Source organism: Acomys minous (genome assembly GCF_964271855.1).
Source record: "Acomys minous genome assembly, chromosome: 15".
In the NCBI taxonomy this organism is placed as follows: Eukaryota; Metazoa; Chordata; class Mammalia; order Rodentia; family Muridae; genus Acomys; species Acomys minous.
The window spans coordinates 61,006,364-61,021,545 of record NC_140497.1 but is presented as its reverse complement, the minus strand read 5'-3'; the positions used below and the strand labels follow the sequence as shown (position 1 = coordinate 61,021,545).

The following is a 15,182-nucleotide window of genomic DNA, read 5'->3' as shown; positions in this document are numbered from 1 at the left end:
TAACCATGTGATGTCATCATGGAAAGTCCTGTATGCAAGTGAATAGCTCAGTGTAATTTGGCTTTGCATATCAGATTGCTTTATGATAGCTGGGCAGCAGTACAGAGGACGTTTGCTAACTACGCTTACACGAAGTTTAATCTTTAATAGATTGAAAAGCTAAATATAGAAGGTCACTCCCAGCACTTGGGAGCTGGTGGCACGAGGGTCCAGTGTTCAAGGACGGCTGTGGCCTACTGATAAACCTATTCCCAAAAAAACCCAATCAAACAAACATTTCACAATATAATACTTTTGAGTCAATGTTATATATTTTTCCTTTAGACATTATATGCCTTAGTCAGGGTTTTTATTGCTGCCATGAAACACCATGACTAAAAAGGAAGTTGAAGGGCGAGGGTAAGGTTTCCATTTCCATGTTCATCACTGAAGGAAGGCAGGACAGGAACTCAAATGGCAGGGACCTGGAGGCCAGAGCTAATGCAGAGCACGTGAGGTGCTGCTCACAGCTTGCTTACTATTCTTCACTTGCTCTGCCTGCTTCCTTGTAGAACGCAGGACCACCAGCTCAGGAATGGCACCGCCCACAAAGGGCTGCCCCCCCCCCTTCAATCACTAAGAAAATGCCTTCGATACAAGCCAGTCTCCAGCTGGAACTGTGGAGGCATTTTCTTAGTTGAGGCTTCTTCCTCTCAGATGACTTGAAGTTGACCTAGAACTGTTTTGCATATCATGTCAGTGCACATTTAGTAGACCAAAAATAGCATAAAAGTAACTTTTACATTCTTTGAAAAATCCAGAAGAGGTGTGCCTCCCTTTATTGCCGTGTTTACTTTCTTTAATAATCTGAAACAAAGCCTGCACTATCTCCAAGGAGTGCAGTCATTATTATTTTTTTAATCTCAAAGTTCTTCTAACTTTTAAATATTTCAGTCCTTTCAGTTACAGAAGCAGGATGCCTCTTACAGTGAATAGCTGAGTGAGCGGGAGACGACAGAAAGCAATGAGGATGGCGATGTTAGAATATTGCGAGAGTGACTAGGGTCTTGGCAGCTTTTTGATGACCAGTTTTGGTTCTGGTAATCTCACTGTTGGATTCTATGACGATTATCGAGTAGAAATAAGAGGATGTAATATGCTCAGCATCTGCTGGTGTAGTAAGAAAGAACTGATAACCACATAACTTGAAAACGATTGAATATGTACAGTGACATGCCTGCCAAGCTGGTGAAATGCGGTGTGGCCACTTACACCTGTATGGAGACTGCATAAAACGGGCAGGTTGTTCTTATACTATGAAAGATTAAAAAGAAAGGGTGGATCTTGGTTGTGACCAGGTAAATGGACCTAACAGAAAGGGCAAAACCAGTAGTAGACATAAGGAGCCAAGTTATAATTCGGAAGATTTCCATATGGTAAAATAAAAGATCAGCAAAGTACCGTTTAAGTATTAAAACAAAACAAAACAAAAGTAGCAATAGGAATGTGCACTCATCAATAGGAAGTAGAAGATACCGAGAAAGAAAATTCCTCATTGAGAAAAAAACTCACAAGTAGGGTGTGGTAGTCCATGCTTTTAATCCCAGAGCTGGGGGAGGGGGTAGAGGGAGGAGGGTCACTGTAAGTTCGAGGCCAGCCTAGTCTCGGACGGCCAGGGCTACACAGAGAAACCCTGTCTTGAAAACCAAAGAAAGAAAAGACAAAAATTCATAGACTAGAGAGATGGCTCAGTGGTTAAGAGCATTGGTTGCTCTTGCAAAGGCCCCAGGTTTGGTTTCCAGCACCCATGTGGTGGTTCATAGGCAACCCTAACTCCAGTTCCAAGGGATCTGATGCCCTCTTCTGACCTCTGAGCACCAACTGTGCTCATGCGGGCAAATAATATGATTAAATCTTTTTTTTTTTTTAAAGAAAATATTCACCTATTGGATGAAATCAAGTCTGTGATTTACATGTTGTTACTGAATGTCCAATAAGACAATTTTATTAATGGAAAATATATAATTAATTTTGCTGTGGGTATATAATACCATTTCTTTTCAAGGTACACATTCGAGTTGCTTCACCACCAATAAAACATCCTTGCTTCATGGGAATAAACATTCCCACAAAAGAAGAGCTCATAGCCAATAAACCAGAATTTGAAAGTCTTGCAGAGTACCTTGGTAGGTATTACAATTTCTGTACATTTTAATTGTTTGTTTGTTTTAAATTTTAATTGTACTTTGGTGTAAAACAGTAAGTAGTTGGAAGATAAATTTGAATGCAGGAGAGATGGCTCAGCAGTTACAGTTCTTGCCATGCAGTTTTTGTGGACCACAGTTTAGGTCGTAAACGCTGGGTGGGTATGGGTACCTCTGCGACTTCAGAGTTTAGCATGAGGAGGCCGCACACCCGGAGTAAGCTGGCTACCTAGACTAACAGAATCGCAAAATCGGTGGCTCTGAGACCCTTAGCCTTGCCTTGGGCTTCTACACATACATGTACACACTGGGGGAAATCACTTGAAGTAGCACCAAAAGTTATCTTCTAGAAAGAATTTAAACACAAAGATTGCAGTTCCTATTTTGTGTGGTGACACATGCCTTTAAATCCAACCGTGGAGTTGGGGCAGCCAGATCTGTCTGAGTTCAAGGATAGCCAGGGCTACCACGTAAGACCTTGCTCAAAAAAAGCCGTGGTGGCACACGCCTATAATCCCAGCACTCAGGCTGATTTCTGTGAGTTCGAGGCCAGCCTGGGCTACACCGAGAAACCCTGTCTCGAAACACCAAAAACAAGCCAAAAAGCCCACAAACAACAGTTGTAAAGAGTATCCTGCACACGCACAGGATTGAATCGAGAGAATTGCACATTCCGAACAACTAAACAAGCGTTTGACCACTAGGCCGCACCCCCAGTTCTTTCTTCTTCTTTTTCTTTTAAAAGTTTGAATTGCCCTGGTTGGCCTGAACCTTGCCTCGGTTTCCCCAGCACCTGGGGTCACAGGCTATCTGCCATCACACCCAGCTTCCTCTTTCAGGAAGGCTAAAGGAGAAGTTGTCGTGCTGATGGGAATGGTGCTGCCTGTAGCTGTGCCTCGGTGAAGTGTGTTTCCCTTGGTGGAGGAAACGCTCCTGTCACTTCTCTCTCCCTCCCGCAGGAGCAAACAGCGTTGTGTATCTGTCCGTGGAAGGACTGGTTTCGTCTGTGCAACAAGAGTTAAAATTCAAGAAGCAGAAAGTGAAGAAACGCGACATTACAATTCAAGCGAACGGCAACGGCCTGGAGTGTTACCAGAAGACGGGACACTGCACAGCCTGCCTCACTGGGCAGTACCCTGTGGAGCTGGAGTGGTAGAGCTGTGTGGCTTTGAGACTAAAGGGTGGTCAGGAGGTGGTTTGCGTGCTGTCCCTCAGTTGGCAAAGTGGATCCCACATGCTTATGTACGTACACCTCTAGAAGCTTGGAGATTTTTCTAAGGTTACTAAATTGTGAGAATTGAACCATGATGATACCTGTAATACGACATGTAGGGATTCTTTTTATGCAAGGATTGACTTTTTTCACCTAGGAGAAGGCAGGAGGCTAGCGGTATTTCCCTGGCCCGTGCTTGGATGGTTTGCAAGAGGTTAGATTAAGGGGTGTTGTGCACACAGGACAGGGGGCCTTGTAAAGTTTCGTGAGAAATCTGAATTCGTTGTGCCCCATAGGTATGTAGTTTGTACAGTTAAGCCTGTAGTTATGGCCTTGATCTTAGATGCCCTCTCTCCCCCACACACAGTTGTGGTTCTGGGGACCAGTGTACAACTTTTAAAGAAAAATACAAAGTGCTTGGGATGCTGAGGCAGGAGAATATTGAGTTCAAGGCCAAGCTGGGCTTTCCTGCCTCAGGATACAAAGTATCCTTCTATGCCTGGGATCCCCCTTTGTCTACTAAGGCATTTGTACACATAGTACTTACTAGGAATGTGAGCCCGTGTCATCCGTGAGATGTTTAGCACTACCGCTTCACCCCGGCGTCCTTACAGTGCATGGTCATTAGCTTTTGCTCAGTTAGCTTGCCATTTCATTGTGATGGAGGGCAATGTACAGGTTTGCAGACCGTTTCCATCTCTGTGGGATGCAGCGGAATGACAGAAATGGATCTGGAGCCGTTTTTTTTCCCCCTCTACACTTGACTAGAAAATGCGCTGAATAATATTTAGCCCATCAAATAACTTAGTCCATTGGAAGTAGAAAACAAAATTTCAATTCCAACCAGGCCTTTTAGCCTGAGTTTTTATTAAACTTGGCTGTTTGAATTGAGTGCTTGATCATTTTCAGTCATGTATACATATATACTTACATGCATATGATTTAAATTGAGCACAAAGAAACTTAATAGGGCCGATTCTGTTAAAGACGAAGGAGACACCTGCTGTACCCAGGCGGCAGCTCACAATCATGTATTTTCTACTTTGTTTGGTTGGTGAGTTTTTATTTTAAAAATTTTGTATGATGCAAATTTAGTGGATTTAGATGATTTACTAACAGCTGGTTGTGTAAAATTTTTCACATGCAAAATAATTATTTCTATATTGTTGCCAAATTTTACTGTATAGTTTCCAAACCCGTTTAGAAACATATTTATTAATAACTGAAATCACTAGTCTACATTTGGTTTATAGAATCATGTGTTACATAACGGCAGGTCAAGATGAAATGTTACTACTTTAAGGTCAGGTGCTATAGTCGCTGAGGTGATCCTGTGGGAGACACAGGCAGATTGGCTTCCACAGCCCTGGGGCTGTTTCAGTGGGTGTAGCCTTTTAAGTTACATGCATTACCCTTGGCAGCATGGAGGGGGTGAGGCCTGTAGGTCAATTTTTAAAAGAAACTCAGGGAAGGTACTAAAACCAAAATCTCTAATTTGACTTTTGTGTTTTCCATAGTTTTTATTTTGTTTTATTGGGACACTTTTATAAAGGGAAATAATTACTATGATTGTTTTATAATTGTACAACTTTCCTAATTATTTCCTCATCGTTACCTTTTATTTCACAAGTTTCTGACTATGAGTTAGATTAACATTTTTTTTTACCAGTTTTCAAGCCTTCTTTTATGTGCTTTTGAATGTATATAACTAGAGTACTATCTGCTGAAAAGAAGATGAAAAATGTGTTTGAACACAGTTAATGTCACAAACTAATGTAAGCCTACTTTTTGTACCTTTTTTGTGATTTTTTTTTTTTTGGTGACAAATATATGTAATAAACCTGTGTTTACATGTGTGCTTTTAAAAAACAATAGTAGTCAGTACATTGCGGTAGGCAACGTGGTAGGACAGCACCACGTTCCATACCTGGCACTAGCTAGTCGGATCTTATTTCTCCGATTCAGACATTCTAATAAATAGTCCATCTCTTACGAGCTGGGCAAACTTATGCCAAGTAGGAGGGCAATACATTGGAAAATAGAATGCCAAGTCATCACAATGCAGAACACTTTTTTTGGAAACACTGGAAGCGCCGCTCAATCTTCAAGGGGCTTCAAAAACCCAAGCAAAGTAACCAGTGGATACATCGGTACAGCCAGACAATGTGGTCCTGCCCAGGTTAAAACAGGCTGTGAAGCAACCCAAGATTTAGATGCACGCTATCGTGTAAAATACGACTGAAGATGCCACACTCAGTAATTTCAACTGTCTGGTTGTCCAGAAAAGGAAAAACTAGGGAGACAAAGACAGACAGATAGACAGACAAGAATGAGTAGGGACAGCGGTATTAGAAGTCTAAAGACCCCAGCGTACAATTCTCCCGAGTTTCCAGCTGCTGCCTTGTGGAGCTCAAACTCAGAAGGAGGCATTTAGTTGTCACCTAACCCCCTCCCTCCCCCCGCGGACCTGGCCTAGCGACTGCTGACTGGCCAGCCTCTGCAGCCTCATGAAGAAGTTTTAAAATGACTCCACACGCCCAGAAATTTACATCCTATTGCTTGTTTCTCAGTTGGATCCAACACTGTGACTCAGTTTGTTGAAGAAAGAATCTCTTTGTTCTTTTTGAAACCCCCTTCTCCCTGCCTTTTGAGCAGCTGGACAGTAAACCACACAGGTGACACATGTGCTTTGAGATGTGGTCAGCAACTGTGCTACACATCCTATTAGTAAACTGCCATGTTCCGTTTTACCCCACTGAGAAGGTGATTTTGGCCTTCCCAGTTCAAACCAAAGCATGTTCGTCCATCTATTTATCTTCCTGTCTGTCTGTCTGTCTGACTGACTTTTTGAGACAGCGTCTCACGAAAGGCTCCAGCTCCACTGAAACTCAGAGACCTGCCTCTGCCTCCTGAGCTCTGGAATGGATTAAAAATGTGCACTCCACTACATCTGGGGTTTTTGTTGTTGTTTGTTTTGTCTTGTTTTTCTTTATTTTGAGTGTGTATGTGCGCACGTATAGTATAGGTGCTTCAGAGGCATCAGATGCTCTAGACCCGGCGTTACAGGTGATTTTTGAACTGCTTGGCATAAGGGCTGGGAACAGCTCATGGATCCTTTGAAAGAGCAGCAAGTGCTGTTAACTGCTGACCTGTTCTTCCAGATCCCCCCCTTCTGTGCGCGCGTGTGTGTGTGTGTGTGTGTGTGTGTGTCTGTGGTATGTTTTGTTTTTGTTTTTGTCTTTTTTTGTAACATGTGTGAGTGCATGCACTTGCATGTGAAGACCAGAAGATAATCTGGGAGCCATTTCTCTGTCATGTGTGGGACAACACTCAAGCCCTTAGGCTCTGTGGCAAATGCTCTGCTTGTTGAATCATCTTGCCACTTTAGTCTTAAAGGGTCTTCCAAGACCACTTGTCCATGGCCAAACTGGGGCTCCAGCCCTGGGAAAAGAGGGAAAGAAGAACAAAACAGCCCAAGAATGAAAATCCTGTGTCCTCGAGAACAGAAGGTGAGTAGAAACACTGTCCCTGAGTCCAGCTGAGGGTGACTCACTCCCCAGGCTAAAGCCCGGGCCTTATCCCATAGTCTAAAAATGCCTCTGGGAGGAGCTGATGCGCCCGACCCTCGCTGTCCGTCAGTGAGGCCCCCTGTCCAGCTGATCAGATTGTCTCAGTCTATCTGCCTGTTGTTTGTTTAGCTCTTGCTTGTGATATATTTAATTCAATCACTTGAAACCAAAAGCTTGGCTGTCATGGTCTGTTCTCCGTGCAGGAAAAACCATTTTCCAAATTGTTCTTTGAAATAAAAATTTGAAGGAAACCAGTGCTGTTCTTTTCTGAGGGAAAAGAGAGAGAGGAGAGGGGAGAAGGACTGAAGAGGCAGAAGAGAATGTGGGTGTGCACGGGGCCTTTGATGCTTAGGCTGCAGTCAGGACAGCACTTACTGTCCGGAATTAGACTTGTAAATAATGAAGCCATTATGGCTGTGTAAGAATTACATATCACTATAGGAGAGGGGCCGATTATAAGCTATATAATAATAGCCGATGGTCCTGTTTGTAGACTAGAGGTTCCTGAGTGGAAGGGAACAGTGTTAGTGGAAGAATTTACACTGTAACAATATCCCCTGGGGTGAGGGAGGTAGGCCCAGAGATGTATGCATGCATTAGGTTGTTTTACAGGAGATTGATTCCCTCACTATTTTTAATGGTAAGTAGTAGCAAGTGTGCTTTTTGCTTTAGGAAGATACCCCTTCTAATATGGAATGCATTACCCCAAACAACTCTGGGGAAAACAAAATGACCTGGATAAAGAGTGGTCAGGGCTTTGCATTATTTTGTTTTTGTTTTTGTTGTTGTTTGAGACAGAGTTTCTCTGTGTAACAGTCCTGGCTGTCCTAGACCAGGCTAGCCATCCACCTGTCTCTGACTCCCTAGTGCTAGGATTAAAGTTATGCACCACGACGTCCGGCTGGGGCTTTGGATTCTTGACATACCTGGCAATAAAGTGCAGGGGTACTCAGCCCATGACAGATGGCTCTCACAAAAACAATGCTGGGTAAATTCTCAGAAATTGTGGGCATGGGGATGGGGGGGAACAAATTAAAGAAATATAGGGGTTAAAGGAAGATTTGTAATTTTCAGGGACTTAGAGGCATCACTAAAGTGATGTTGAAACTGCCCATCAGGTCTTGGAAAGAGAAGGCTATCTCAGCAGAAAATACAGCCAAAATAGGTGTGGAAACCTAAGGCCATCTCACAGCTAGAGACATATTAAATGGTGTTGTTATGGAGCGCAGTGTGTGGTGGTTTGAATAGAAAAGGGCCAGTTAGACTCATGTTTGAATGTGTGGCCCATAGGAAATGGCTCTACTAGGAGGTGTGGCCTTGTTGAAGGAAGTGTGTCACTGTGGAGGCGGCCTTTGAAGTCTCAGAAGCTCAAACCAATTCTCTATTCTGTTGCCTGTGGATCAAGATGTAGAGCTGTCAGCTCCTTCTCCAGCACCGTGTCAGGCCTGTGTGCTACCGTGCTTCCTGCCGTGATGATAATGGACTCAATCTTTGAACCTGTAAGCCAGCCCCAGTTAAAGGTTTTCTTTGTAAGAGTTGCTGTGGTCGTGGCATCTCTTCACAGCAACAGAAACCCCAAAACCATGGGGGTAGGGGGTAGCGACCTGCTATGAGGGATCAGGCTAGAGAGACAACTGTCCCGGAGTTTGAGCTCAGCTAGATCTGACCACACAACCCGCAAGATTCTCCCAGGTAGCACTGGTCTCTTCCTGCCAGCTTTCCCAGCGTAAGGAGACAAAACACTTGGAATTGGATGTGCAGCTTTGCCGCAGGAATGCGCCTGCCATCCTTGAGATGAGCCAGGTACATTAGAGCTTGGATGGCATCCCCCTTTGCCAAGATAACTTATATAATAAGCCTGGTGCTTATGGCTCGATTCGGAAGAAAATCCACAGGCTGCCAGCAAGTCCACCGTAAACAGCCTTCTGTTCGATCCCGAGCCTACTGCTGTTCAGCTTTGTGAACCTCAGCCTGGAACACTGTTTACCTTGGTAAGAGCTCACACTGTGTGTGAGCACATCTGTGTTGTCAGCACGAAAGAGGCTGAGGCGATGGGATCTGGAGGTCAAGGTCAGCCATGCTGTATCAGCTGAAACTGTGGAACAGGTGTTGAACTGAGATGCCTCTGACCTTCTGCAACCCTTCTTGGTTTTTAAGAACTCTTTTGGTACATCATCCAGAATGCCAAGTCTGGCGATTCACTTTGGCCCAGGAGACTTCAGCTGTGATTAGCTAGCTTGAAGCCTAAGAGACAGTAAATTATGAACTTTCTGGAGAGATGTTATACTACACTGTCCTAGCAGACTATTAACTAAATGCTTGAACATATTAAACCAAGGTGGTATATATTAAAATATAGGAAAAGGAGCCTCTAACATAAGATAGCCTAAAACCAGTAAGAAGAAAAGAAGCAATTGGGAAGGAGCGAGGGAAACGCTAATTAAAGGTAGCTAGACACCCCAACAAGCTGGCAGATAAGAGTCCATGGATAAGCACCAAGATGGCTTATTCCTTTGGTGGGCTTTTTTCACTCTGGCTGCCATGCCCAAGGTCAGTCCTGGACACGTCTCTGCTTGCATGAAGCTGTGCACACACCGTCTCCATCTTAATTATTTAAGGACATGGGAACCCACTATAAACATTTAAATGTCCAGGGAGAATGGGTGAGGGGGACTTGGTTTTGGTTTTCAGAATCCTCTCTCTTGTGGAGAGTGTCTGTGTGTGAGGGGAGTGTGTATACACTTTGGCTTTTAATAAAACTTCTTGCTGTGAGTGATTTATTTCCTGTCTTTAAAAGTCTTTAATCAGAGGAGAAAACTAACCCAAGCTAACCTGGATGGAAAGAAACACTTGCACAAATAGGGAAAATGGCTGGGCCTAATGCAAGCAAGCCTGTAAGCCCCAGCACATGGGAGGCTAAGGCAGGCTGTGAAACCATGTTTCGGAGTTAAAAAACAAACAAACAAGCAAACACACACAACAACAAAAACCAAGCAGAAATCAGACATCTGAAAGATGAGGGGTTAAGGGTTGAGGTGGGAAGTTGTGAGTCCCTTAAAGCCATGCAATCCTGCAGAGGCTTTAGTACAAAGCTGTTCAAAACCTGAATTAAGATGAAGATACTCCTTTCTAATGTGTAAACTGTAAGTCCCTGGCTAGAAAAACTTGAAAGCTTCTGGGGGTAAGGAGTTGGCATTCCCCTTTAAAATCGGCCCCGAGGGAAGTTCTGATGTGGTCGGCCAGAGGGTGGAACACTGGAACATCCAAGTGATCAAGAGAGGCTAAGAGGCGAGGTTCACTGGGCAGATAAAAGATGGTGTGATCTCTACAGTGAAACCAAGATGAGTGTGCTAGCTAGTTCTCTGTCAACTCGTCATGTTGCTTCCATCACCTAGGGCTTTTTTTTTTTTTTTTTTTTTTTATTACTGATTGATGTGAGAGGGCCCAGCTCAGTGTGGGCCACGGTGCCCCTGGACAGCTAGCTGGGCCTGGGTTGTACCAAAACAAAAGCAGAACAGCCCGAGCACTGGAAAGAGGGTTCAGGGGTTAAAACCACTGGCTGCTCTTCTGGAGGACCCAAGTTTGTTCTCAGTATCCACAAAGTGACAGCTGTGAGTAAGGCCAGTTCTACCTACAAGTCTGACAGTAAGGTCCTCTTCTGGCCTTAGGCCAGCCATGCATGTGGTACAAAGACACACATGCAGAGACAACACCCAGCTTGAGCAGGCCAGTAACCATCCCTCCAGTCTGTACTTAAGGTTCGGCTTCCAGATTTTCACCTTGAGTGTTCTACTATTTCTCTTAGTGGAGTGTGACAAAACTTGCTTTCCCCAAGTTGCTTTTGGTCATGTTTTATCGCAACACTAGAAAGCTAACTAAAACAAGTAAAACACTAAAAAAGTGTTAGGAAAAAAACCCGTGGTTGCTAAATGGGTATTTTTTGCACAGTTTAGTACAACAGCTTCTGGTCCCCAGTAATTAAGGACACACTTCTCTGCTTTTTGTTTTGTTTTTTAAGACAGGGTTTCTTTGTGTAGCCTTAACTGTCCTGGACTCGCTTTGTAGACCAGGCTGGCCTCGAACTCAGAGTGATTCTCCTGCCTCTGCCTCCTGAATGCTGGGATTAAAGGGATTAAAGACACACGCCCCCACAGGCCTGTAGATGGGAGCATAGCTGCTCCCACTCTTGTCCCATCAGGAACACAGAAACAAAATCACTCCTTTCTTCCTCTCTGCTGGGGCACAGTAACTCACAGTAACTTGGCCCTTCACATTTATTGTAATAATCATCACTCTTGGAAAACATATTCAAGCATATAGGGGCTGCTGTTCACCTCAGACGGGCTTGGGTTTCCTCATAGGGAAGTGCTGTATAATCAGATTGCAGATGCTGTAAGAGTGAGTTTCATTCTGACGGGGGAGGGGGGGGTGGCTTCACCGCAGCAGTGACGGTCCCACACCAGTCTTGAATTAGGTTCCCAGAAAAATGAGGAGGGGATAAAGCCAGTCACTCCCGAGCTTGGCGGTGATTTCTTCACTTCAAACTCGGGATATTTTTACCCCCACTTTAGGGAACATGGAGACACCGGTTCAAATTTCAACTGTGCTGTCTAGAGAGCTCCTTGCCCTTCCTTTTCGGTTCCCGGCACCCACGTGGTGCCTCACAACCGCCTGTGACGCACACGGTGCACATAAACTCATGCAGGCGGACTCACAGACACTGCGTGTGACAGGGCATGTGACAGGTCTAAATCCACCTCTCCAAGTTTGGTCCCTGACCCTGGGGGGGCGGGGGGGAGGGGGAAACCACGTGGCATGTGTGGGCGGAGTCCCGTCGGCGGTAGCCCCGCCTCCGACGCTGGCGTGACGTCTTGGGCGCCGGAAGATTGATGCGCGAGGCCCGGCGGCGGGGCAGCTTTACGGCTGCTGGGAGTCTGTTGTGCTGCTGGAAAGTGCATTTCCACGCGCTGTCGTGAAAAGGTGTTGGTGGGGGGGGGGGGAAGGGAGCTCGCGGGAGCCGCGGGAGGGTCCAGAGGGGGTGGGGCTGCTCCGGTCCGCCGGACTTCCGGGCACTGCCCGGCCTGTCTTGGAGCGGATGAGTCTGCCAAGCTCATCCGGGTCACCTATGTCCATCCGGTGTCCTCCAGTGAAATGCTACGGGCACCGGCTTCGCCACCTCCTAGCGTGGTCCCGAGAGCCAGTGCAAGGTTTTTGGAAGCCCGTGGTGTATTGTAACTAAAGGTGGCTGCATGGTGTGTATCAAGACTCGGATGGATAGTTTACCAGTATTTATAATGCCCAATATAAGGAGAGCCCTTAAAAGCAGGACTGTTGGCGACTAAATAGATCATTTACAGTTGTAAATTAGCGAGCGGCTTTAGCTGGATGCTCTAACACGAAATCTGCTTGTTAGATTATCCTTTTGTTGTTCTTAAAGGCCTCCTTTTAAAAAAAAAATCACAGTCGACTTGTTTTTCTTTCTTTTTTATTACTTAAATTAAAGTGTGGTAGTAGTAGTGGGGGGGGAGTTGGGGAGCATGCTTTAGGCAGCCAAAGGGTATCTTTCAAGAGTTGGTCCTTTCCAACATGTGGGTCCCAGATCGAACTCGGGTTTTTTTTTATTTATTTATTTATTTTTGGCGTGATGGCAAGTTGCTTTAGCCATTGAGGCATCTAGCTGGACCAGGTCTGTCTGAGCATGGAAGAGATAATGTCGTTTAGAGAAAGAGAGACACACATAAAATTCGACGACTAAAATGAAAACCTGGACGAGACTGAATTTTGCCACCGGGAACTTGTAAATTCAAAGTAGGGAAAAACACCTTACTTACTGTATAGATTTTTATATGGTGGTTCTGTAGTTAGAAAAAGGATACTTTCTCTTAAGAACTAAGCTTATAGTCCCGTTCTACTGCTTTGATGCATGTTATTAGATTATGTTATTTTCTTGTGAGAAATTAAGTTATACATGTGCTTAGTTTTTGGAGAAAAGGTAACTTCCAAACAGACGGTTTTATTTTATTTTAATAGGATTGTTTTGCCTCCGAGTATCAAAGTGCACCACGTCTGATCCCCTGCAGCTATGGACTGCTTTGAGCCAATGCTTGCATGCTGGGCTCAAACCTGTGTCCTCTGAAAGAACAAGTGCTGTTTAACTCCTGAGACACGTCACCAGGTCTAGCCTAGATTTTTGTAAAAATAAGTATAATACACTAATGTGGAAAATTGGGTACTTAAATTTATTTGGCTATTCCATGTTCTTATACAGGCAAAAGTAGCAGAACATACTCTATTGCAATAATGCAATATTCCAAAATAAACTCATTCCCTATATACTATATTCCACATATAAGTAGTACATACTGTAGTCCGTTTAATTTGTATATTTGTGTGTTTGTGGAAAATCATCTTTTGTGTTATATTTATGGAAACATTTATTAAAAAGAAATACCGTAAGTATTAAAATTATATTGTATTTTAAAATTTGATACTTAGGAGTCACATTTTAAAATTTTTATCCTTTCGAACATTTTTTTTATTATTATGGATACAGTGTTTTACCTGCATGTATACCTGCAGGCCAGAACAGGGCACCAAGTCTCAGTATGGATGGTTGTGAGCCACCATGTATGTTGTTGCTGGGAATTGAACTCAGAACCTTTGGAAGAGCCGACCATGCTCTTAACCTCTGAGCCATCTCTCCAGCCCCTCGAACATTTTTTATTTCATGGGTTTAAGAAGCCCTTTTCTTTAACCAACTTGATGGTAATTAATTGACACAGTTGAAAATTATAATTCTATCTTGGATCAGTTAGTAATCACCTAAGTATGAACAGGTAAAGAACCGGAATAATTGAAATATAAAAATAATAAATCTTATTTTTCTCTGATACATGTTAACAGGATTCAGTAGAAAATCTCCTTTGCCTTCAAGGAAACTAGGAGAGGCAATATTTTTGTTAGCATTGATCCCTAATGGTATTTTGGTTTGTTGTTTGTTTGGATATAGAATCTCTCTCTATGTAGTCCTTGCTGTTCAGGGACTGTATATAGACCAGGCTGGGTTTACTCAGAGACTTAGCTGTCTCCACATAGGATTAATTTGCTGGGATTAAATGAATGCCTCACCATGGCTGGCTTTTTTTTTTTAAATGAAGAACTATTTGAAAATTTTTTAATCTATATTTTATTTTTATTTTTTTATTATTTTTGTTTTGGTTTGGTTTTTTTCGAGACAGGGTTTCTCTGTATATCCTTGACTGTCCTGAACTCACTCTCTTTAGACCAGGTTGGCCTCAAACTCACAGCAATCCGCCTGCCTCTGCCTCCTGAGTGCTGGGATTAAAGGTGTGCGCCACCACTGCCTGGCTTTATTTTTAAAGATTTTTATTAATACATTTACACACCAGAAGAGGGCGCCAGATTTCCTCATACATGGCTGTGAGCCACCATGTGGTTGCTGGGAACCAAACTCAGGACCTCTGGAAGAACAGACAGTGCTCTTCACCTCTGAGCCATCTCTCCAGCCCTTAATCTATATTTTAAAAAGCCCAAAAAACCTTTTTTTTTTTTTTTGAGAGAGGGTCTTACTATGTAGCTCTTAGCTGCTCTGGAACTCCCAGTGTAGACTAAGCCAGCTTCTGCCTCTTACGTGCTGGCCTTAAAGGCATGGCCTGGCAACCAGAAACATCTTATTGGTACATCCTAATGCCGTCTTAACTTCTAATACCATTTAGGACCTAAATTGAAAGGAATCTATTGGCAACTTAAAACACACACACACACATCAGAGTGTGAAAAGTTTATTTCTTGCCATTTTAAAAGATCTTTAAGCCAAGCATGGTGGCACACACCTTTAATCCCAGCACTCGGGAAGCAGAGGCAGGAGGATCAGCTGTGAGTTCGAGGCCAGCCTGGTCTACAAAAGCGAGTCCTGGACAGCTAGGACTATTACACAGAGAAACCCTGTCTCAAAAAACCTTTAAAAAAAATCTTCAAGTACGAGAAATGGGAAACACTTTTATAGACTGTTGGAGGTCGGTCTGATGTGTTTGGTGCTACTTACTGCTTGCTGTCTCTGTGCCCCACCTGTACCTCGCCTAAGAGCCTAACCCGTTTGGCCAATAAGAGGCCATCACACCTGGGCAGGGCAAATGGGAGAGGCGTGACTAAGGTTCCAGGGCTTAGGGAGATTTGAGAGAATCTTAGGAGAAGAAG

General features: G+C 43.9%; 2 protein-coding genes across 13 annotated transcripts in view; both read left to right on the top strand.

Annotated features, from left to right (window-relative positions):
* The window catches only part of PPAT (phosphoribosyl pyrophosphate amidotransferase), a 38,028-nt gene extending 32,788 nt beyond the window's left edge, over positions 1 to 5,240 (top strand). The window contains exons 10-11 of the mRNA XM_084760515.1: positions 2,045 to 2,165; positions 3,143 to 5,240. Coding sequence (XP_084616641.1) covers positions 2,045 to 2,165; positions 3,143 to 3,339 — 318 coding nt within the window. The 3' untranslated portion in view covers positions 3,340 to 5,240. The remainder of the gene's footprint in view (positions 1 to 2,044; positions 2,166 to 3,142) is intronic.
* A 6,572-nt stretch (positions 5,241 to 11,812) lies between these two features.
* Positions 11,813 to 15,182, top strand: part of AASDH (aminoadipate-semialdehyde dehydrogenase) — a 29,556-nt gene continuing 26,186 nt past the window's right edge. For 7 of the 12 annotated variants that reach the window (XR_014775205.1, XR_014775206.1, XR_014775207.1 and 4 more), the window contains exon 1: positions 12,014 to 12,217. The gene's annotated coding sequence lies outside the window, so the exon portion shown is untranslated. Of the gene's footprint in view, positions 11,946 to 12,013; positions 12,218 to 12,995; positions 13,141 to 15,182 lie in introns of those variants that run through there. The other 5 variants (XM_084760507.1, XM_084760506.1, XM_084760508.1 and 2 more) reach the window with 4 other exon arrangements.